This window comes from Macaca thibetana, chromosome 2 (genome assembly GCF_024542745.1).
Source record: "Macaca thibetana thibetana isolate TM-01 chromosome 2, ASM2454274v1, whole genome shotgun sequence".
Taxonomy (NCBI): Eukaryota; Metazoa; Chordata; class Mammalia; order Primates; family Cercopithecidae; genus Macaca; species Macaca thibetana.
In genome coordinates this window covers 76,189,857-76,214,307 of record NC_065579.1, presented here as the reverse complement: position 1 = coordinate 76,214,307, position 24,451 = coordinate 76,189,857, and the positions used below count along the sequence as shown (strand labels likewise).

The window sequence follows — 24,451 nt, the reverse complement described above, 5'->3', positions numbered from 1 at the left end:
AGCAGCAAGGATCTTTATTACAGGTTCGAACCTGGAACTCTCCCTCGCTCGTGAAACGAGACGGGCAGGAGAGCTCCCCCACTCAGCTCCGAACAATGTTATATAGTCTAAGAAAAGTGGGCATAGAGTTATTATACAAATCAGATATATGATTGGCTAGTGTTTGAACAAGGCGATTTGGCTAACTATGATTGGTTCCTGCCATTTCTGATATTTTGGTTCAAACTTTGAGGCGGGAGAGCAGGTTTATGGCAGCAAGAGTTTATCTTACTTAAACACGTCTTGTGACCTTGCCTCAGAACTTACAAAATCTCTGGTATGTGCAAAACAAAATCTCTGGTACGTGCAGAAAACCAGGTACTCACAGAACTTACGAAATCTCTGGTATGTGCAAAGATTAGAGAGCAGAACAAGGGTGTAGCGGGTGGGGGGCGGGTACACATCTATCTTTGTGTCCTTTCATTCCCCCTTCTCATAAGCAACTGGATGTCCAATCTTGGATTTCCAGAGTCTTATAGCCTCACTTTCTGGGTGCAGGAGAGGCTGGTGATGGCTACGGAGGACCATTAGTTGGATGGTATCAAACCTTTCTCTGACAAATTGTAAAATTTTATTTACCACACAGGGGCCTATAGTGAATAGAAGTAGTAAAGACATTAGGGGGCCTAAAAGGGGTGCCAGAAGGGAAAACATTGAAGAGCTCCACCAATTGTTAGCGGCTGTAGTGAATTGTTGCTTTTTCATTTCTAAGCTTAGTTCGTGTAGGCGTTGGACTCTTTCCTCAACTAACCCTGACTCATTTATATAGAAACAGCATTCTTCTTTGAGGAACATACAGGTACCTCCTTTCTCAGCCGTGAGTAAGTCTAAGGCTCTGCGGTTTTGAAGGGTGACCTGTGCTAGGGAGGTGAGCTGCCACTGAAGGGAGGCTAGGGAATAGGCGGAGTCTTCCATAGCAACAGAGAATTGTTGTAACAGCTTGTCGTTTTCTATCATGGAGTGTTGTAGGGCCCCTCCTGCTAACCCCGCTGCGACGACAGAGGTGGTTAAGGATATTCCAGCAATTAGTGGTAGAAAAACTGCTCGTCTATGTCGCGCAGTTTTAGTTGGGGCGGTCCCTGCCCAGCCTATGAACTCTGCCGGGGTTAGCAGTGTCAGTCGGGGAACTAGGGTAACAGGGATACACAACTGTCTGTCAGAGATGCTTTTGGACAGAGTTTTTAACAGAGTCATATTACACCAGAAGAACACACCAGGGGGAGCATATATGGGACTATTAGGGTATGTAGCCGATTGGTTACAGAGGCTGTTGCTAAATGCCGAATAACAATAGGGGTATTTCTCTTGGTATGGGTCACGGTACAGGGCCACATCGGGTATCGTGACTATCGATGAGTTAAAACCTGTATAGTTTGTGGGAGGGGAGGATAGAGGAACAGCCGTTAATGGTGGTCTTCCTAGGGTTGCACACATAAAGCAAGAGGACAGGTCACCTAAACCAGTGAGGTTGGCGAATGCTAGCCCTTCCCGTAATAGAGTTAGCCAGGAGAAGGGCTGCAAGTCTTGTGATAGCTTGGTTTCTTGCCTGTGGATTTGTGTGTGGATTAAGGGTTGAATCTGGACTAGACTTCTCCACAGATATAAATGGCTACTGGGCCAGGTACTAGTTGATGAGTAATATACTCCCCCATGTTGTGGGGTTGTCCACCGAGAGTCCCATGGGTCTCTAATTATCCAAGTGTAAGTGACGGGAGACTCACTCAGTTTTGTAAAAATACCACCCTTGTCGTTCTCTCCAGTATCGGACAGAGTGCGTCTTACAGTAGCTATATGGGCAACCTGCACTCTGGTGCCACCGATAATTTTTACAATTATATTCAGTTTGATCATATTCAAAACAGATCATGGGTATTGCTGGTTGGGCAATCTGGAACCTAGTGAAATTGAGGTAAACTATAGTATTACACCCTGAGGGGGGGCAGTCTGCGCTAGCTAGCAGTTTACCCGCTTGGGGGTTTCCCCGGGGTGAGTTTTTGTTCTCATAGAGCCAGAACCTCCAGACATAGGGATTAGACGGCGCAGCAGTGAGGAGAGTCAGATGCATAAGGCATAAAAGCATAGGTAAGCTAGACATGGTTACGGCTATGGGGATGACGGCGCAGGGTTAGCTTTAAGGGATTGTTCTTAGCTTTGTCTACAGTCCATGTAACCGGTGCTCCAGACGGCTCGAGAAGGTCGGATGTTGGGTCCACTGGTTTGACGTGTGTGTAGTGGATCCACGAAGCGATGCCTTCTACTTTGAGAGCGGTGGGAGTAGTCAGGAGTACTTGCAGTGGTCCTTTCCACCTGGGTTGAAGAGTTTCTTGCCGGTGGCGCTTGACTAGGACCCAGTCTCCCGGCTGGAACGGATGAGGCGTCGGCGGAGGTCCTGCCTCGTACAGTTCTCGTAGTCTGGGCCAAATTTCCTGGTGAATTTTCTGTAAGGCTTGTAAGGAGAACAGGAGCTCAGAGACATTTTCAGTTTCAGGTTTGAGTAAGTCATCTTTTTAGACTGGGGACCAGGGGTGGGGGTCTGCCATACATGATTTCATATGGTGTGAGGCCTAGTCTGTAAGGGGTATTTCGGGCCCGGAACAGAGCGTAGGGGAGAAGTACTACCCAATTAGCGCCAGTCTCCATGGTCAATTTAGTTAAGGTCTCCTTCAGAGTCCGATTCATCCTTTCTACCTGTCCTGAGCTTTGGGGCCTATAAGCACAATGTAATTTCCAATTTGCCCCCAGAATGGAAGCCAAATCCTGACTTACCTTAGCAACGAAGGCTGGTCCATTGTCTGACCCTATTTGGACGGGAAAGCCATACCTGGGGAGGATTTCTTCCAAAATTTTCTTTGCTACAACCTGAGCAGTTTCTCTCTTAGTTGGGAACGCTTCTGTCCATCCTGAAAAAGTATCTCAGTCTCTGACGTTACAGCCGCTCCTGCATACCGCTGGCCTTGGTGGACATAGCTGCTGCCATCAGTGAACCAGGTGAGTTCTGTGTCGGGGAGTGGACGATCTTGCAGGTCCTCCCGCACCCCATGCACCTGAGCCAGTATCTCAGTGCACTCATGGGACGGGGCGTCCAAGTCTGGATTTGGCAGCAGTGAAGCAGGGTTTAAAGAGGTTGGGGGCAGAAAAGTTATTCTGAGGGGGTTTAACAGCAGTCCTTGATAGTGGGTGAGCCGGGCGTTACTCATCCATCGGTCCGGCGGCTGCCGGAGGACGCCTTCAATGGCATGTGGGGTTATAACGCGCAACTCTTGCCCCATGATAAGTTTATCAGCATCTCGGACCATTAGGGCGGTCGCCGCGATTATCCGGAGGCAGGGTGGCCAGCCAGCAGCCACTGCTAATCTAATTTTTTTGACAAATAGGCAACTGGCCTCTGCCAGGGGTCTAGGTACTGTGTTAACACGGCTTTTGCAACACCCTTACTTTCATCCACGTATAAGTGGAAGGGCTTGGAGACATCAGGGAGCCCCAGCGCGGGGGCTGATAACAAGGCAGTTTTGATTTGCTGAAAGGCCAGCTCAGCCTCTTCCGTCCAATTGAAGGGCTGCCGTTCCTTTGTTGCCTGGTATAGGGGCTTGGCTAACTCAGCAAATCCGGGTATCCATAACCTACAGAACCCTGCCGACCCCAGGAATTCTCTCACTTGCCGTGTTGACTGGGGTCTAGGGATGCGTAGGACTGTTTCCTTTTGGGCTTTGGTTAGCCAGCGTTGCCCCCCTTTTAATAGGTACCCCAGATAAGTTACCTCCGACTTGCAGATCTGAGCCTTCGTTGCTGAGGCTCGGTAGCCTAGCTCCCCCAGAGTCTTCAGGAGGTCCTCAGTCCCTTGAACACAAGTTTTCCGGGGACCTGGCCGCTATTAAGAGATCATCAACATATTGCAAAAGAGTTATTTCAGGGTGTTGCCGCCGATACTCACCCAGATCTTCATGAAGGGCTTCATCGAACAGGGTTGGCGAGTTCTTGAACCCTTGTGGCAGTCTGGTCCATGTTAGCTGACCGTTGATGCCCCTCTCAGGATCCGTCCATTGAAATGCAAAGAGTTCTTGACTTTTGGGAGCCAGAGGAAGGCTGAAGAAAGCGTCTTTTAGATCAAGAACGGTATACCACTGTTTTTTGGGATGTAAGGCACTCAGAAGGGTGTATGGATTGGGCACAGTGGGATGTATGTCCATGACCCTTTTATTAACTTCTCTTAAATCCTGTACTGGCCTCTAGTCCATACTGTTGGGTTTACGAACAGGTAACAGTGGAGTATTCCAGGATGAGTGGCAAGCCCGTAGGACTCCCTGGTGTAGGAGTCGGCGGATATGGGGCGTAATTCCTTCTCTTGCCTCCAGGGGCATAGGATATTGCCGAACCCGAACCGGGTCCGTCCCTGGCTTAACTTCCACAAATATGGCAGGTCGATGTTTAGCTAGACCCAAGCCCCCAGTTTCTGCCCACGCTTCAGGGAAATGCTGGAGCCAAGAGTCAATTCCCTGATTGGGGGGCTTTTGCTCTTGATGGAGTTGGTACTCATCTTCTAAGGTGACAGTCAGGATAGATATTGGCCTGTTTTGGGAATCAGTTATCTTGGGCCCTTCTGGCTCAAAGTGGATTTGGGCCCCCATCTTTGTCAGCAAGTCCCTCCCTAGTAGAGGGCAGGGGCTCTCTGGGATGACTAGGAAGGAATGGGAGACTTTTCCCGTTCCTAAGTCTACAGTCCTCTGGGTTGTCCAGGGGTATTTTTTGATGCCTGTGGCCCCGTGCACCCAGGATGTTTTCTTAGACGTTTTTCCAATTGGTTTGGTTAGGACTGAGCATTCCGCCCCAGTATCGACCAAGAAGCGAACTGGGGACCCCTCCACTTGCAAAGTTACCCTGGGTTCGGGGAGGGGGTCCGAACCCCGTCCTCCCTAGTCAGAGTCCTGGGTAACGAGTACGGAGGTAGGGTTAGCTGGTCTCCGTTTCTTTGGGCAGTCCTTAATCCAGTGGCCACGTTCCTTGCAATAAGCACACTGATCTTTTTCTAATCCTTGCCTAGGGCCTTGCTTTTTCTGCTTTCTGTTTTGGCCATTTCCTGCCTGGGGGAAAGCTGCTACTTACTTTGGTCATTTCTTTGGTTGCCTTGAACTGTTTTTCTTCTGGAGTATCCCTATTATTATAAACTCGCTGGGCCATCTGAAGGAGGTCCTGAATCTGCTTTCCCTCTAAACCTTCTAATTTCTGGAGTTTTCTTTTAATATCTGGTGTTGCCTGGTTTACAAAGGACATTACTACCGCTGCCTGATTTTCCGGTGCTTCCGGGTCCATAGGGGTAAACTGTCTGAAGGCTTCCATTAATCTCTCTAAATACACAGCGGGGCTTTCTGTCTTACCTTGTAACACAGAATATACTTTAGCCAAATTGGTGGGCTTGCGAGCTGCAGCCCGGAGACCCGCCATTAGAGTCTGGCGATAAATGAGCAGTCGTCCCCTACCTTCTGCCGTGTTGTAGTCCCATCTGGGCCGGGTCAAAGGGAAAGCCGCATTAATGAGGTCAGGATTTGCAGTTGGCTGGCCATCATCTCCTGGAACCAGTTTTCTGGCCTCAGCTTGGATTCTTTCCCGCTCCTCCGTTGTGAACAGGATTCGGAGGAGCTGTTGACAGTCATCCCAGGTCGGCTGGTGAGTAAACATGACACTGTCTAACAACGAGGTTAGATCTTTGGGATTATCTGAGAACCGAGCATTTTGGGACTTCCAATTGTATAAATCACTGGTGGAAAAAGGCCAATACATGAGACGGGAGAGCCCGGTATCATCGAGCGATCCTATTTCTCTGAGAGGCAGGGCTACAGTGGAGTCAGGGAGTCGGGAAGCTTGGTCCCCCTGTACGCGGCCTCGTGTTCTGCCGGCCGGCCCCCCCCAGGTTACTTTCGCTCTCGGCTGCTTCCACTTCTCGGTTTCCCTCTACGGAAGCACCACCCTGGGGGACTGGGTCCTGCGGGATAAGGTGCGGATATGGTGGGGGAAATGTGGGTTCTAACGTTAGGGGGTCCTGGCTGTCCGGCAGTACAGGGGCCGAGGGAGCAGAGGGAGTCTTTTGTCTTGTAGGTCGCGTTACTAGGACTTTGCAGGGCTCAGGGATGAATGGAGTTATCCAGGGTGGTGGGTTTTCCACAAGATCCTGCCACACTAGAATATAAGGAATTTGATCAGGATGTCCTGACTGCCCTGGCAGGAAAATCTTAGTTTTTACCTTAGTAATAATAGAGAGACAGAAAGTTCCTTCGGAGGGCCATCCTACGCCGAAAGAGGGCCACTCCGAACGGCAGAAAAGTAACTAGCTTTCCCTTCTTTAGTTCTACGCCTAAGTTACGCCCCCGAGCCTTCACATCCTTAAAATTGGTAACAAGGAGTGAGAGCGGCGTGCTCTGGTTGTTGCCCATCTTTGGACTGCTCCTACAAAGAGAAGGGGGGGACGAAAATGAGTGTGAAGCAGAGGGGAGTATCCGACAGGTCCGGTCCTGGAAGGGGAAGAAAAGGTTTTATGTTTCGTTTTGGGCTTACACTTAACACTTAACAATAACGGACAGACAGTAATAACGATGAGCATTCGCGAGCGCGTGTCGGACTTCCGACCTGAGTCAGACGGGGCAACCAAGGATGGAGGCCCCCAGATGGGCACTGGGGAACGTCTCCCACCAGTCCCGAGTGGCTGTCTTCTAGCGCGTCCGCCAAGACCGTGCCACTTACAGAACAGACCAATACAGATTACAGATTACGGATTTCGTGAAATTTCAGGGAGACAGACAGAGACAAAGACAGAGACAGTGACAAAGCCGGCTTACCTACAGATTAAGATCCGTTGACTTGGGGGTCTGGTGGGCTTGGGGGAAATCCCGGACGAGACCCCATTTGTTATGCCCAGACCGTGTATTCCCCGAAGAAGACCACCAGAGTCCAGAGTCAAAGCTAAGCAGCAAGGATCTTTATTACAGGTTCGAACCTGGAACTCTCCCTCGCTCGTGAAACGAGACGGGCAGGAGAGCTCCCCCACTCAGCTCCGAACAATGTTATATAGTCTAAGAAAAGTGGGCATAGAGTTATTATACAAATCAGATATATGATTGGCTAGTGTTTGAACAAGGCGATTTGGCTAACTATGATTGGTTCCTGCCATTTCTGATATTTTGGTTCAAACTTTGAGGCGGGAGAGCAGGTTTATGGCAGCAAGAGTTTATCTTACTTAAACACGTCTTGTGACCTTGCCTCAGAACTTACAAAATCTCTGGTATGTGCAAAACAAAATCTCTGGTACGTGCAGAAAACCAGGTACTCACAGAACTTACGAAATCTCTGGTATGTGCAAAGATTAGAGAGCAGAACAAGGGTGTAGCGGGTGGGGGGCGGGTACACATCTATCTTTGTGTCCTTTCACAACCAAATAACTTTCTGTGAACGCTTAATGCAGAGCTTGATACCCTGAGGGTTCAGAAGGGAAGAAACCATCAGGCAGTAGAGTCTTTGCTGCACATTTCTAAAAAGCTTCTGGTTATATCTGAGCTGATCTGCTTCTAAATGCCAGGGCCTCAGTTGACCATGTTTCTTCTTTCTCACACACTCCTTTCAAAAGGACAAGACACACTTAAAGATACAATTAAATATATTGAAGTTACAAAGCAATTTAAAGAAATTAAATAATGAGACACACTCAAATATGTAAGTTACAAAGGAATTTAAAGAAATAAGTAAATAGAAAATTTTCCTCTTATTTGCATTGAAATAAAATATATTATTTCTTCACTCCTAGTATGTTATTGGAACTGTGATATACTTACTTAGGAAAAAAAGGTACTGAATCCGGGGATTCAAACCTAATCTTAGGTTTGAGTCCCAGAACTACCACTTAAATGAAATGAGCAAGCATAGTTGTTTTCTAAGCCTTCTAAATAAAATGGGACTGATAATACCTGAGGAGATCTCGTGTATGAAAATATTTTGTCAACTCCAAAAGCAAAAGGTAAATACAATTGGTTTTTGTGTTAAAAGGGCTCAATGAGCCCTCCAGTCCAGTGGAAGTTGCTTGTAGGAAATCAGACACTCGGTTGGTGAGGGCAGCTCTGGTGATGCCAAGTTGACATGCGCTCTCCCTCTTTATTTCCTCCCTCGCCCTGCAGAGTAACCTGATCCACTACCTGGGACTGAGCCATCACCTGCTGGCACTGAATTTTATCATTGTTTCTTTTGGCAAAAAAAGTGCATGGTCTTCTGCCCAAGTGAAGGTGACCGACACGGACTTTGATGGTGTAGAAGTCAGAGTGTTTGAAGGCCCTCCGAAGCCTGAAGAACCGCTGAAACGCAGTGTTGTTTATATCCACGGAGGAGGCTGGGCCTTGGCAAGTGCAAGTACGTCCTGGTCACCTTCAGATGGTTTGTTGTTCTGGTTGGCCTTGCGGGAGATGTGTAATTGAGTTTGGTTTTCTTAGTGGGAAAGAAGGGGACCATTTATCTTGGTTCCCCTGGATGGTCCCTGTTACTCCCTGTTACTCCTAATTTCAGCAAAATTATTACTAGTGCCCCCTTTTCACTCTCAAAAGGGTCCTGGTTTGGGTGATAAATTATATGGTTATCCTATGTAAAAGTTCTTTGCTTGTTGGTTTGTTTGTTAATTCAGGTAGACTGTTTTAAAATATTTCCTATGATCTAAATCACAGACTTATTGTGCAGTGCTGTTACAGCTTTCTGCACCAAAACAAGGTGAAGTTTCACCAGGCATGCATTTGGGGAATTATCTGTGCCTCTTTTGCCAACTTGTGTTTTGAAGATATATTTCTATGAAATAGACCAGGTATTCCTTAATACACATGTTAATGTTTTATCTGCTTATGAAAGCAAAGGTTAAAATATAAAATGTATGCAACCATTCAAAGGAAACAATCTTGCAAAGTTCAAGAATATTTTCTTTAGATTTGGATGATTTTCATGACTAGAACACATTCAAAATGGCAGGCAGCCAAACAGAGCCGCCCAGAAGAGAGCCTCCCAAGGCGGAAGTTGGGGCCTTGTCTTTGCTAATAATGGTCATAGAGCTACTTCCTCATCTTCAGTCCAGAGCTTTTGGCATCCCCTTAGTTTAAAAGCAATGACAACTTGTTTTGTTGATTTTATCATTATGTCATTTTTTTTTAAAGCAACAAAGGTCAAAAGGTATAACTTTTTCTAGTAATCTTATTTAATTCCATATCCATTGTTTTTTCTTTTATTCAGTGATTTTTTTTTTCACATTTTCAATAATTGTTCATGAGTATATAGGTTTGCCTGAGACCAAGGGGTTTGCTGGGCTGCAGATCTTTCAGTGCAAAAGCTCAAACAGTTGTGGGCAAGTCTGGACCACTGGTCCGTCTAAGGTATGCTCGGGTGTAGGGATACAAAAATGAATAAGAAGGAGTTTCTGCCTTCAAAGAGATTGAGTCTGTAGCATTGGACGCTTGCGAGGAGAAACACTGTACTGGAGGACAGGTAGTATGGGTGCCAGGAATGGGATGGATTACAAGAGTCAACCTGGCCTTTTCTGCATAATTTTGACTGATCACTTCTGCCCGAGGAAGAACTTGAGCAGGTGGAGGTCACAGGTGTCTATGTAATTCTTAAACTTCTGATTCTAAGACTGCCTTGGTAACCCTGTAAATAAGGAAATATTTGTCTCTCAGTTGGCACAATATAGATCTCAATTTACTGAGAGCAACTAAGGATTTGAGACAGAGTGTTGCTCTGTCGCTCAGGCTGGAGTGCAGTGGCGCGATCTCGGCTCACTGCAAGCTCTGCCTCCTGGGTTCACACCATTCTCCTGCCTCAGCATCCCAAGTAGCTGGGACTACAGGCGCCTGTCACCACTCCCGGCTAATTTTTTGCATTTTTAGTAGAGACGGGGTTTCACTGTGTTAGCCAGGATGGTCTCAGTCTCCTGACCTTGTGATCTGCCAGCCTCAGCCTCCCGAAGTGCTGGGATTACAGGCGTGAGCCACCGCGCCCAGCAGGATTAAATTCTTACATATTAAATTGGTTCTGTTACTGCAGACCTTTGGATCCTCTAAGAAATGCTAAGACTTCTCTAAAATTCTGGTTTTTAATGTGTTCATTTAAAGAGAATACCATATTCTTCAAACCGATCACTTTACTAAACTGCAGCAAATGAAGTGTTAAAAGAGCAAAACATTTTTTAATTGGTTTATTATTTTTAGTCATAAGATCTCACTCTGTCACCCAGGCCAGAGTACAGTGGCACTATCACAGCTCGTTGTAACGTCAAACCCTTGGGCTCAAGTTCCTCAGCCTCCCAAGCAGCTGGGACTGCAGGCGTGCACCACTATGCCTGGCTAATTTAAAAACATTTTTTAATAGAGGCAGCATCTGGCTATGTTGCTCAGACTGGTCTCAAACTTCTGACCTCAAGTGATCTCCTTCCTTAGCCTCCTGAAGTGCTATTACAGGCATGAGCCACCACTCCCAGCCTAAAATTGCATGATTCTAAGGAAGAGACTGCTTATTTGCTGTGATTTTTTAGAAAGGTATATACATTTGAAGAGCTATAAAATCAGGATCAATTTGGTGCATTTCATATAGTCCATTATGAAATAAATATTTAGATGGTAATATATTCAAAACTAAACTATGCATTTCCTGTTATTTATAGTAGTTGCATGTTATTAGAAATCAGATTTAATTTTTCACGTGTACATGTAGCTCTTATCACTTGTTCACATTTGGTTTTTATTATTTGTTTTCAGTATTAGCTCCAAGCCTAAAAACAATTAACACTTAGCAGAATTTAAGTGTTAAGTATTAATTTAAGTGTTAAGTATTAAATGACCTGTTTTGTAATAATTGTTCCCTTTGTGTCTTTTAGAAATCAGGTATTATGATGAGCTGTGTACAGCAATGGCTGAGGAATTGAATGCTGTCATTGTCTCCATTGAGTAAGTAATTAATGCTAGTCATAGAAAACTTTTCTTATGAAGGAATTCTAGATAACTTTGTTTAGTTATCTAGAATTACTTTGTTACTTTGTTTTACAAGTGATAAAGTATAAAATAAAGGTCTCGAGTTGGCAAAGTGATTTGCCCAAAATCACACTCAGCATAATCAGAAAAATGATTTCTGATATAACAAAATTTATTGAACTAGCTTTATAACACTTCAAATTACCTTTTCACATTTAGTTCTGAAAACTTCTGAAAAAAGGATTAACTAAAAACCTAGAGAAGTATGCAATCAGTTACCTGCAACATATAAGTTTAATACTAACTTTTTAAATCTAAAAAGTAGTAAGGATTTTAAGAGAATCTCTTTTATAGCCAAGAGTTGAAAAAATTACTCTCTTAGAGTCAGGTTCTGTGACTTGGACTTTGGGAATAGAAATATGTGTTCAACAAATTTTTTTGGTGTAGTTAGTAGTAATAGTAGTAATATTAATGTTTTGAGTTGTCTCTATCAGTCCTGTATAAGCCACTTTTCTGGGCAACTAAGAAGAAAGTGAATAATAATTATAACAATTATGATGATAATAATACAACACAAAAATCACGCTGTCTTTTTTGTGCCAGGCACTGTGCGAATGCCTTTGCACATGTGTCTCTTCTACTTTAGGTCTTTGTTTAGATACCATCCTCTCAGCCAAGCCTTTTTTATGACAAGCCTTTGTAAGATTGCAACCCACATTTCTCTGTTTCATTTCTCTCCGAAGCTATCATCAATATCCAACAAATCACATATTTGACTTATTACATGTTTATTGTAATAAGTGGAAATAGACAATATGAATTTTATAAAGGCAAACATTTCAGGATTGTTGTTTGTTTTGTTTATTGCTGAATCTTTAGTGCCTGGAAATATTCCTGGCATATGGTGAGCATTCAGTAAATATGGAATGAACGAATGAAGCATCTTCATTCTCATATAAAACATCCAAGATATTTTGATATCTTTTTCATAAGTGAGGAAATTGAGACCCAAGAAGCTAAGTAATGTGCATAAGGCCAGATAGCTAGCTCGTCACATAGATGGGGTAGGGGAGTAAGTGAGATAGTTCCCGAGGTCTCTGGACCTTTCTGATCCAGTTTCAAGCCACTGTTGAAGGAAGCTTATAACGCTGAGTGGCAGGGCCATGACATCAACCACTTTTCCTTGCCCCAGGCTCATTCAGTTCTCCTCTTCCCTCTGCCTCTCTGTCAGCTGCTCTCCTGTTCATGGTGCATCACCTCCTTGCTCCTACTCCAGATTTAAGCAGATCTGTTCTGCAGTCTCTTGGAAGGGACTGCTCAGAGTCACTGAGACAGTTCTGACCATGTGGACAAAAGCCCTAGAGCCACCTAAAAGCTCTAGAGTCACCCAAAAGCCCTAGAGTCACCCAAAAGCCCTAGAGTCCAGATAGCTGGAGCCAAATCTGCTGAGGAAGCAGCCACCGCACCTGGGCCTTTCCGGACTCTCCTTGAGGCCTCCCAGATTACTCAAGTGTTGTCAGTGCAGTTTGGTAATACAGGAACCTTCAAGGAAGTGATTTGGGCAGCTGGCCTGGGCAGCTGGCCAGAGGAAAGCACAGGGGATGTTTAAGCAGACAAGGCCGTACAGCTTGATGTTGAGGAACAAGCTTCAGGGGCCGTTCAGTTGGTTTCTTGTGTAGCCCCAGCTCCTTGCAGGGCTGAGAAAAGGAGAGAAGCTGGGCCTGTTTCAGTTGGCATCATGCGGATTTTCCATTCACCACAGGGCTTACCCTCTGGGCTTCAATATCACTATTTGGCCACATGCCCTAAACCGTTCCTCCATTCCCTTCTCCCCTTATCAGCATCTGTCTCAAGTAAAATGGGTATTGTCAGGCTTATCATAAGACACAGAAGAATAAGACATGTTTAAGAAGATTTTTTTTGAAAAGGGCTAAAATTTAGAAGGAATTGCTTTGATTTTAACTTTGCAGTGTTCTTAATCTTTACAACGTGGTATCAAGATGGGAGACATCAGCGTACGGCAGTCAAGTTCCATCACTCGTGACTGTGACCTCAAGCAGGTCACTTAAACTCATGTGCAAAATGGGGTTGAGAACCCTTCCTGTATGTTTAGAATGTGAGCTACTGGGAAAAGAGCGAGGTATGGTGGTGCACCTTACTTGGGAGGCTGAGGTACAAGGATTACTTGAGCCCAGGAGTTTGAGTCCAGCGTAGGCAACATAGACCCTATTTTTCAAAAAACAAAGCAAAGCCTGGGCGTGGTGCTCATGCCTGTAATCCCAGCACTTTGGGAGGCCACCTGAGGTTGGGAGTTTGAGACCAGCCTGATCAACATGGAGAAACCCCGTCTCTACTAAAAATACAAAATTAGCTGGGCATGGTGGTGCATGCCTGTAATCCCAGCTACTCGGGAGGCTGAGGTAGGAGAATCGCTTGAACCCAGGAGGTGGAGGTTGCAGTGAGCCGAGATCGCGCCATTGCACTCCAGCCTGGGCAACAAGAGCGAAACTTGGTCTCAAAAACAAAACAAAACAAAACAAAACAAAACAAACAAAAAAAGCAAAAACAAAAGAATGTGAACTCCTGGAAACAGAAATCACGTCTTCCTTCCTTTGCATCTCCAGAACCCAGTGCAAGGCTTGGAGTGTGCATGCTAGGTAAATGCATGCTGAGTTGGGATAATGACTGCAGAGAGTTGTCACGAGAATCACTTTAGACAATTGATATAAAAGGGGTTCAGATATTCAAAAGCACTAGGTGAGTCTGGAGGATTATTGCTCTATCTAGCCTATAGAATGAAAGGGTCAACTTACACATTTATTTATCAGCATGTTTGGAACTCACAGTACTTTTTTTTTTTTTTTCTGGAGAAATAGTGAGATAGTAATCCTTGTTAGGATTCAGGCTTACCCAAGGGCACTTTATAACCTATGCTGTAGTTGAGGTACAGCCAACATTATATGATCATGATGTTTCTCTTGGAAACGATGTTCAGGCCAGATGTAGTGGCTCACTCCTGTAATCCCAACACATTGGGAGGCTGAGGCAGGTGGATCACTTGAGTCCGGGAGTTCAATACCAGCCTGGGCAATATAGCAAAACCCCATCTCTACAAAAAAGTTAAAAAACAATTAGCCAGGCATGGTGGTACATGCCTGTAGTCCCAGCTACTCGGGAGGCTGAGTTGGAAAGATTGCTTGAGCATGGGAGGTCAAGGCTGCAGTGAGCTGAGATTGCACCACTGCACTCTAGCCTAGGTGACAGAGCAAGACCCTGTCTCAAAAAAAAAAGCAAAGTATGTTCAGAGCTGGATCTCAGTGGCTCACTTCTTTCTTCTTTCTTTTATTCCATAAATATTTATTGGATTCCTGTTTTGTGTCAGTTACTGTGTTAAATTCTGGTGACATAACAATGTAAGAATGACTTAATTCCTGCCTTCATAGAGTTTATGATCTAGAAGAAAAAGACCTTGAATAAGTAATGTTAAAAGTGTGATAAGTGATGGGAAGTAGAAGAGCAAGTAGTAATAGAGGCATTTAACAGGCAAGATCTTACCTCATTTAAAGGGTCAGAAATGGTGTCTTAAAGAAAGTGATGCTTGGATCAAACCCCTAAGGATGAGCAGAACCTCATTAGAGAAGTGGATTGGTCATGGAAAACCAAAGTGGTGTAATAAGAGGGCTTGAGAGGTGAGGGAGGAGGCAGAGAGCAGTGAGGGAATGAAATGTGAGAGAAGACAGATGGAGGGACAACTGAGGAAAACAGAAGTAAGGGTGGATGTTTCTGAGAGTCTTTAGGAGGACGGTGGACCCTTGGTTCTCCTGGACCTCCACCTTCTAGAAGAGAGGCTGTCTAGAGCCAGCAGCTCCTTGCCTTGAGGCCCTCTAGAGTGGGTAGTGGTGTTATGGCTTTGCTATTCTTTCATGTGGATTGTGGCATTGGGGAAGGTTCTTATCTGAGGAAGCTGGTGGGCAGGAGTTCCAGCAGCCTTGGTAATGTAATCACCTCATATGAGCACCAGGAGTTGGGACTCCATGATTCATGTCACTCATGCTGGCACAAGGGTCTGGAGACAGACCAAATAACCAATAGGTAAAGTCCTTGAGTTACAAAAACTAGGTAAAAGCCATGCCTACTACTCAGCAGTTTCTACAACGCTATGCTATTTTTACATATTAATTGCACAATAAGTATTTGTTAAATACATTACAATGTTTATCTTATATCTAAGGTACGCAGGTGTATCCTCATTTATATAATCTAGAAAGGCCTTATTTTATATTCACAAACTTTGGTGCAGTTTAACTATAATTGAGTACCTTTTTACCTCTAGTTTATTTATTTTTTATTTATTTATTTTTGAGACAGAGTCTCACTGTGTTGCCCAGGGTGGAGTGCAGTGGTGCAGTTTTGGAGAAACAATCATTCATCCACATTCCTTCCCCTCGAGCACAATTTTATTATATGTTTCTTCAATGGAAAGGAAGCTTCTGGGTGGGATGCAGTGGCTCATACCCGTAATTCCAGCACTTAGGGAGGCAGAGGTGGGAGGATCGCTTATGGTCCAGAGCTTGAGGCTGCAGTGAGCTATGATGATGTCACTGCACTCAAGCCTGGGTGACAGAGCAAGACTGTCCCTTAAAGGGGGCAGGGGGCTGGGCGCAGTGGCTCACACCTGCAATTCCAGCACTTTGGGAGGCTGAGGTGGGCGATCACGAGGTCAGGAGAGTGAGACCATCCTGGCTAACACGGTGAAACCCCATCTCTACTAAAAATACAAAAAATTAGCTGGGTGTGGTGGTGGGCACCTATAGTCCCAGCTACTTGGGAGGCTGAGGCAGGAGAATGGTGTGAACCCAGGAGGCGGAACTTGCAGTGAGCCGAGATTGCGCCACTGCTCTCCAGCCTGGGCAATAGAGTGAGACTCCATCTCAAAAAAATAAAAAATAAAAATAAAGGGGGCAGGGAAGAAAGGAAGCTTTTTTTTTTTTTTTTAAACCTCTTGATGCAACAGTAGAAAGGAAGCTTCTGTTAGCGGAGTAAATAGATTTTCCCTCTGGAGTTGTCTCACTCAGAGAGCACAATCTGGTTTTAATTATTGATTTGCTTTGGATATCCACTACTAAAAATATCCCCAAGACAGTGGGGAATATTAACTTTTTTATGTTCCCAAAATGAATCTGTTGAGATTTTCTTGGGTGATGGTGAAAAGTAAAAAAGCTGGAAAAGGAGTGAGGCTTATCCTCTCTGCTGCTGAATCTGATAGGAGTATAATTTTATTCCAGAATGCCGCGCGTATCTTTCACCTAACTGGCACTATATGAAGAAAACTTGGTGTCCTTTCCATAGCAGAAGGTTTTACACGTGGCTTCCAGGTTAGGTTATTTTGAGGAAGAATGCACATTTCAACCCTCTTAACACATTGGTGTCATTCAGGGCTTTAAAGGAAGAGAGGCATAGGTTTGAAGTCAGTTGTGAGTTCAGATCCCAGTTCTGCCACTTCTAGCTGTTATAGACAAGTTACACATTTTCCTTGAGCCTCACATTCTCATCCTTAAACCCAGAAGTTTGCTTGAGATTTGAGCGACATACATCTGTAGAACATTTGGCAACGTACGTCACCCAGCAGGAATATGGTCATTTTTATAGACTCTACACATTAATTTGATTAAACCTCATGCCTGAATTTACACCAAAGCTTATTCTTCTAGTGGGAGGTACATGCAGTGATAAAAATAGATAACCCACTTGGCATTGCAGAGTCATCCTCTCCCTGATGTGAGTTGGGCAAATTGAGGAATATATATGCATCCATAGTATTAATATGATATGACATCTTTGGTATTTATGTATCAGGTGCTTTAAGATCTGCAGTTTTTAAACATTGAATATCAGAACCCTCTTTCACTACTTTGCAGGGATGTAACTTTGAGCACCAGCAGCAGACAGCAGATACATTTATGTATGCGTTATTTGGCTGTACCACCCATGAATATCCTCCTGATCCTTGGCTTTCTGTGTCTAGATATTACAACGTTTTGATATACTTATTAGGTGAATTTCAAGCTACTTTGAAAGTTCCTTTTTTTTTTTTTGAGACGGAGTCTCGCTCTGTCGCCCAGGCAGGAGTGCAGTGGCACGATCTCGGCTCACTGCAAGCTCCGCCTCCCAGGTTTCTCCATTCTCCTGCCTCAGCCTCCCGAGTAGCTGGGACTACAGGCGCCCGCCACCACGCCTGGCTAATTTTTTTTTTTGTATTTTTAGTAGAGACGGGGTTTCACTCTGTTAGCCAGGATAGTCTCAATCTCCTGACCTCGTGATCTGCCCGTCTCGGCCTCCCATAGTGCTGGGATTACAGGCGTGAGCCAACGCGGCCGACCGAAAGTTCATCTTATACCAGGTAACCTAATAAATATCTACTTTCAGGGTATTCTCCAGTCTACAAAATTTCTCCTTTTTTTTTTTTTTTTTTTTTTTTTTTTTTTTTGAGATAGAGTCTCACTATGTCACCAGGCTGGAGTGCAGTGATGCGATCTTGGCTCACTGCAACCTCTGACTCCCTGGTTCAAGCAATTCTCCTGCCTCAGCCTCCCGGGTAGCTACAGGCACCCGCCACCACGCCCAGCTAATTTTTGTATTTTTAGGAGAGATGGAGTTTCACCATGTTGGCCAGGATGGTCTCGATCTCCTGACTTCGTGATCCGCCCACCTTGGCCTCCCAAAGTGCTGGGATTACACTGCTCCCAGTGCTGGTGAGCCACAGCGACTCGCCAAAAGTGTCTATTTTTACTGAGTAAAACTGAAGAATGTTTCCAGCATGAAATCAGATAAGGGGAGGGGTTAGGCCATGGATCTTTATGGTACCAGGAACCCTCTTGCATCATAACCTATTTGTTTTTAAGTGTGTTTATCCTATTATATAAGCCAATTATTAATTGAGAAGATTGAGCAGTAGCATTTTTTTTTAGATTACCAGTTTCCTTTGATCAAAGTCTCTCAGACCTTTTCTGAAATAACATCTAAAAACTCAACTTATTTGATGTATGGATACTAGTGGATATGTTCTGACCACCTGGGCAACCAGTTTATTGTGATATGTGGGATATTGCTGAAATGAAATAACTTTTGTTTTTACAACTTGAGTCATGAAGTACATTTGTTTTTATTAAAAGTTCAGCTTGGTAATACTGAAGATTAAAAATTGAGACCCTACCCCCCCACCCCAAGAACTAGAGGTAAATAGAATCATATGAAATTATGTCATGTAGTGGACAAAATTGTGTAATTCTACTTTTTTGCTCAAATGGAATTATATAGCAGCAGCTTTCATATATAGTGAAAAATCAACTGGAAAAAAAAACATTTTGCATGATTAATTGACCACCCCAGATGGAAAAATAAGAAATCTGAAAGCTTATTTTATCTGCTATATGGCAAACACTAAGGGATTTTTTTTTTTTTTTTTTTTTTTTTTTGAGGCAGAGTCTCGCTCTATCGCCCAGGCTGGAGTGCAGTGGTGCAGTCTCAGCTCACTGCAAGCTCCACCTCCACTAAGGGAATTTTTTTATTGCATTTAGTTTCAAAATGTGGTAATTCCAGAGTGACCAGATCCACATTCACTACTTACCAATGTATTTCTCAAACATTTGTCCATTTATGAATGTCAAGATGTTTAATTACCTAGCAGGATTTTATTTTATTTTGAGACATGGTCTCACTCTTTCACCCATGCTGGAGTGCAGTGGCATGATCTCAGCTCACTGCAACCTCTACCTCCTGGGTTCAAGCGATTCTCATGCCTCAGCCTCCCAAGTAGCTGGGATTACAGGTGCACACCACCATGCCCGGCTAATTTTTTTTTTTTTTTTTTTTTGAGATGGAGTCTTGTTCTATCACCCAGGCTGGAGTGCAGTGGTGCCATCTTGGCTCACTGCAACCTCCGCCTCCTGGGTTCAAGCAATTCTCCTGTCTCAGCCTCCCAAGTAGTTGGGATTACAGGCACCCACCACCATGCCTGGCTAATTTTTATATTGTTAGTAGAGATGAGTTTTCGCCATGTTGGTCAGGCTGATCTCGAACTCCTGACCCCAGGTGATCTGCCCGCTTCTGCCTCCCAAAGTGCTGGGATTACAGGCATGAACCACCACATCTGGCCCTTTTTTTGTATTTTTATTAGAAACGGGGTTTTACTACGTTGGCCAGGCTGGTCTTGAATTCCTGATCTCAAGTGATCCACCCACCTCAGCCTCCCAAAGTGCTGGGATTACAGATGTGAGCCACCGCTCCCAGTCCAGTTGGCTGGATTTTAGATGGTAGAAAATAAATGTCTTTATTTAGAGTAGCTTAGAAAAAATTAGTTTGTGAAAATAAGTATGCTAATTATAAGATGGAAATCAAAAGTTTGAGTCTTCACTGACTGTTATTAGGTTTTAATTAGGTAATTAGCTTTTATCCTACCTAATTTTGGTCTGTTTTTGAGTTTTTACAAATCAAGTAACTTTTGTATGCCTTAGTTTCTTCGTTTGCAAAACGAAGGTATGTTAATACTCAAAAGAGATTTATTGGATGGATGATTATGTGCCCCTCACATTGGCAGATACTGGAAACACAGTAATGAATAAAACATAGTTCCTGATATCAGAGAACACAGTCTTTAGGAAAAACACAAATACTTTTCAAATAAACCAGTAAGAACAGTGAGTGACATACCCTGGCACATAGAAATATCAAGGAATATTAGCCAGTTCAAGCCCAGAAGCAAGTGGAGATATGACCAAGGAAGGTGACCTAGAGGAGGCCAAACCCTCCAGTTAAGGCTTAAAAGATGAGTGATAATTAATAAGCAAAAGGGGAGAATAGGGAGTGGAAGGGAACTCTAAACCAAGATTGCCAATGTGGATGTGTAAGATAATATTACCCCCCCCCCCCCCCCCCCCCCCCCCCCCCCCCCCCCCCCCCCCCCCCCCCCCCCCCCCCCCCCCCCCCCCCCCCCCCCCCCCCCCCCCCCCCCCCCCCCCCCCCCCCCCCCCCCCCCCCCCCCCCCCCCCCCCCCCCCCCCCCCCCCCCCCCCCCCCCCCCCCCCCCCCCCCCCCCCCCCCCCCCCCCCCCCCCCCCCCCCCCCCCCCCCCCCCCCCCCCCCCCCCCCCCCCCCCCCCCCCCCCCCCCCCCCCCCCCCCCCCCCCCCCCCCCCCCCCCCCCCCCCCCCCCCCCCCCCCCCCCCCCCCCCCCCCCCCCCCCCCCCCCCCCCCCCCCCCCCCCCCCCCCCCCCCCCCCCCCCCCCCCCCCCCCCCCCCCCCCCCCCCCCCCCCCCCCCCCCCCCCCCCCCCCCCCCCCCCCCCCCCCCCCCCCCCCCCCCCCCCCCCCCCCCCCCCCCCCCCCCCCCCCCCCCCCCCCCCCCCCCCCCCCCCCCCCCCCCCCCCCCCCCCCCCCCCCCCCCCCCCCCCCCCCCCCCCCCCCCCCCCCCCCCCCCCCCCCCCCCCCCCCCCCCCCCCCCCCCCCCCCCCCCCCCCCCCCCCCCCCCCCCCCCCCCCCCCCCCCCCCCCCCCCCCCCCCCCCCCCCCCCCCCCCCCCCCCCCCCCCCCCCTACCCCCCCCCCCCCCCCCCCCCCCCCCCCCCCCCCCCCCCCCCCCCCCCCCCCCCCCCCCCCCCCCCCCCCCCCCCCCCCCCCCCCCCCCCCCCCCCCCCCCCCCCCCCCCCCCCCCCCCCCCCCCCCCCCCCCCCCCCCCCCCCCCCCCCCCCCCCCCCCCCCCCCCCCCCCCCCCCCCCCCCCCCCCCCCCCCCCCCCCCCCCCCCCCCCCCCCCCCCCCCCCCCCCCCCCCCCCCCCCCCCCCCCCCCCCCCCCCCCCCCCCCCCCCCCCCCCCCCCCCCCCCCCCCCCCCCCCCCCCCCCCCCCCCCCCCCCCCCCCCCCCCCCCCCCCCCCCCCCCCCCCCCCCCCCCCCCCCCCCCCCCCCCCCCCCCCCCCCCCCCCCCCCCCCCCCCCCCCCCCCCCCCCCCCCCCCCCCCCCCCCCCCCCCCCCCCCCCCCCCCCCCCCCCCCCCCCCCCCCCCCCCCCCCCCCCCCCCCCCCCCCCCCCCCCCCCCCCCCCCCCCCCCCCCCCCCCCCCCCCCCCCCCCCCCCCCCCCCCCCCCCCCCCCCCCCCCCCCCCCCCCCCCCCCCCCCCCCCCCCCCCCCCCCCCCCCCCCCCCCCCCCCCCCCCCCCCCCCCCCCCCCCCCCCCCCCCCCCCCCCCCCCCCCCCCCCCCCCCCCCCCCCCCCCCCCCCCCCCCCCCCCCCCCCCCCCCCCCCCCCCCCCCCCCCCCCCCCCCCCCCCCCCCCCCCCCCCCCCCCCCCCCCCCCCCCCCCCCCCCCCCCCCCCCCCCCCCCCCCCCCCCCCCCCCCCCCCCCCCCCCCCCCCCCCCCCCCCCCCCCCCCCCCCCCCCCCCCCCCCCCCCCCCCCCCCCCCCCCCCCCCCCCCCCCCCCCCCCCCCCCCCCCCCCCCCCCCCCCCCCCCCCCCCCCCCCCCCCCCCCCCCCCCCCCCCCCCCCCCCCCCCCCCCCCCCCCCCCCCCCCCCCCCCCCCCCCCCCCCCCCCCCCCCCCCCCCCCCCCCCCCCCCCCCCCCCCCCCCCCCCCCCCCCCCCCCCCCCCCCCCCCCCCCCCCCCCCCCCCCCCCCCCCCCCCCCCCCCCCCCCCCCCCCCCCCCCCCCCCCCCCCCCCCCCCCCCCCCCCCCCCCCCCCCCCCCCCCCCCCCCCCCCCCATGGGGCATTTGACAAAACCAGAGCTTTTTGGGAGTCTTAAAGGGATATGAATTCTGCTAGGTGTACAGATAGGATTCCAAAGGATTCTGATCTTGCAAAGTGGAGCCAGTTGGAGGAGCCCCAGAAGTATCCCTGAGGGCCTGCTCTAGGCTGTATGGAAAACTTAGCTTCCCTTTTGCAGGTTAACAACTGGCCTTTTAGTTACAGTCTTCCAGGTAGTGAATGCATTGCTTGGTTTTAATGTCAGGCTAGTATGGACCTCTCCAGTGAAGTACAATTTTATTACATGAAGTAAATGATGGACCATTAAATGGGAGACCAATGAAGTGGTTAATGCTGCCAAGTCACCTTTTAACCCAGAGACATTATGAATGGAACACTGACTTCCAGAAATAAAATTCTAAAATCTATTATGGTGCTATCCATGTCTTTGCAATGAACCTCCGTCCACCTTTTACCTTTTACTTTGAAATTTTATTTTGGTTGTTCTTGGTGGTAAGTAGGTTTGGTTTGGTGGCTGATAGTTTAAAGAAAAATAGTACTATTACTAATACAAAATCATCACATTTTAAACTAAGTATTTGATTTGCAAGAAAATGGTTTATATTTATATTTTATTATTTTTTTCTTTTTCATACAGTAATATGAATACAGTAATTCCATTGAATCAATTTCTTATCTATTTATTTCCAGATTTAAAAGAATCAGTTTGTCTCTAAACTTTAAATGTCCCCAAAACTTGGCAAAGGCCTTAAATGAATACAACTTTTGTTTTTACAGATACAGGCTAGTTCCAAAGGTTTATTTTCCTGAGCAAATTCATGATGTTGTACGGGCCACAAAGTATTTCCTGAAGCCAGAAGTCTTACAGAAGTATATGGTTGATCCAGGCAGAATTTGCATTTCTGGTGACAGTGCTGGTGGAAATCTGGCTGCTGCCCTTGGACAACAGGTAACACCACTGTCCTAAGGTGCTGGTGGATTGAGTGGTGCATGATAAGGTCCAGCAGACCAACACACCCTCCATTATGTGTGGCAAAGGCATAGCTGGGTGGGCTGGTCACTAGATGGCCAAATTGTTCATGCGATTACACTTGTAGAGCTCTCAGAGATCTTGCTGAAGTAGAAAGATGGGTCATTGGAGGAAGTGTCACCTATGAGACTTTGTAAAGTTCCTGATTACAGTCAGTGTTAGAGAAGGGCTGACATCCCTTGCTTCTCAGGGCTATGTATGGAACTCAAGTGTCCCCTGCTCCTTTTTCATGTTTGACTTGCAAAGCAGAGTATTTTTGCTTAAATTCCAGTTCCTAAGATTATTCCTTACAACTTTGAGCCACATTAAAACCTTAAAATTTGTTTCCCCAACTTTTTCTTAATGCAAAAGAAAAAAAATTAAACAATTCAGCCATTTAACTATTATCTTACAAGTTACTATGAGTTTCACCTGATTGAATTCTTTGAAAACTATGTCTAGCTCTAATAGCACCCCAATTTTTTTGGCAGCTGGGAAAAAGCACGTTTTCTTCCTGTTATGGATGAAATAACTTAAGATATCTTTGTCGTCTCACCTCCAAATTTCATTTGGTGTCCTCAAATACCATCTGTCATTATAATTACGAGGTACCTTGGTTTCTAACTCTTTTGTTGTAATTCAAGAACTTGATTTTCTTTTTTTTTTTTTTTTTTTTTTTTTTGAGACGGAGTCTCACGCTGTTGCCCAGGCTGGAGTGCAGTAGTGCAGTGGCGCGATCTCGGCTCACTGCAAGCTCCGCCTCCCGGGTTCCCGCCATTCTCCTGCCTCAGCCTCCTGAGTAGCTGGGACTACAGGCGCCCGCCACCGCGCCCGGCTAATTTTTTTTTGTATTTTTAGTAGAGACGGGGTTTCACTGTGGTCTCGATCTCCTGACCTTGTGATCCGCCCGCCTCGGCCTCCCAAAGTGCTGGGATTACAGGCTTGAGCCACCGCGCCCAGCCAAGAACTTGATTTTCCATTTGGAATTGGCAAGGTTTTCATCCACATGTGGTCACAAGAGAGTCTTGGCTCAGTGGAGAGAACATACTTGGCTTTCAAGCCAGACAGCACTGGAATCTAACCCAGGACTCACCCTTGAGTGTTGTGGGGCCCTGGATAAGTCCCTTAACTTCTCTGAGCCTCAGAAAAATGAGGACGATGTCATCTGATTGCAGGGCTGTTGCAAGGACTTGGCGAGGTGATGTGTATACAATTTTTGGCACATATTCAAAGAACTATTTACTGACCATTCATGTTTTGGAAAGCAGTCACATCTCACCTGGGTTTCTAAAGTCCAGGTATGAAGCAGAAGTGTATGGCTAAAGTTACCTTGAAGATCATTTAGTTTTCTATGAAGCTTCATGACTCGTTAGCTTTCTTTTAGATGTTACAGGACAAATACATAATTTTGCACACTAGAATTACAAAATGGAGCAATATTAACACGATGGGGAGGCGTGGGGGGACTGAAATCTGTTGAGGTAGGGGACTCATTCACATTCCCATGACAACTTCACTCTATGGCATATGCTCATTATGTAGAATGGAGGGTACATTGCCAGAACTGTTTAAATTCTCTCACCAAGCATGAAGATGCTTACCAGAAGACATACCCTGAGGTCCTACTAAAACACTCAGGAGTCTCATAATCTGTTTAACTTTTTTCTGCCCCTCTCTTCTGGAAGA

The 24,451-nt window shown here is 48.1% G+C and overlaps 1 protein-coding gene across 1 annotated transcript in view; it reads left to right on the top strand.

Annotated features, from left to right (window-relative positions):
• NCEH1 (neutral cholesterol ester hydrolase 1) overlaps positions 1-24,451 on the top strand; it is a 98,414-nt gene that overhangs the window by 70,166 nt on the left and 3,797 nt on the right. The window contains exons 2-4 of the mRNA XM_050780067.1: positions 8,196-8,424; positions 10,925-10,994; positions 22,534-22,705. Of these exons, the coding sequence (XP_050636024.1) occupies positions 8,196-8,424; positions 10,925-10,994; positions 22,534-22,705 (471 nt within the window). The remainder of the gene's footprint in view (positions 1-8,195; positions 8,425-10,924; positions 10,995-22,533; positions 22,706-24,451) is intronic.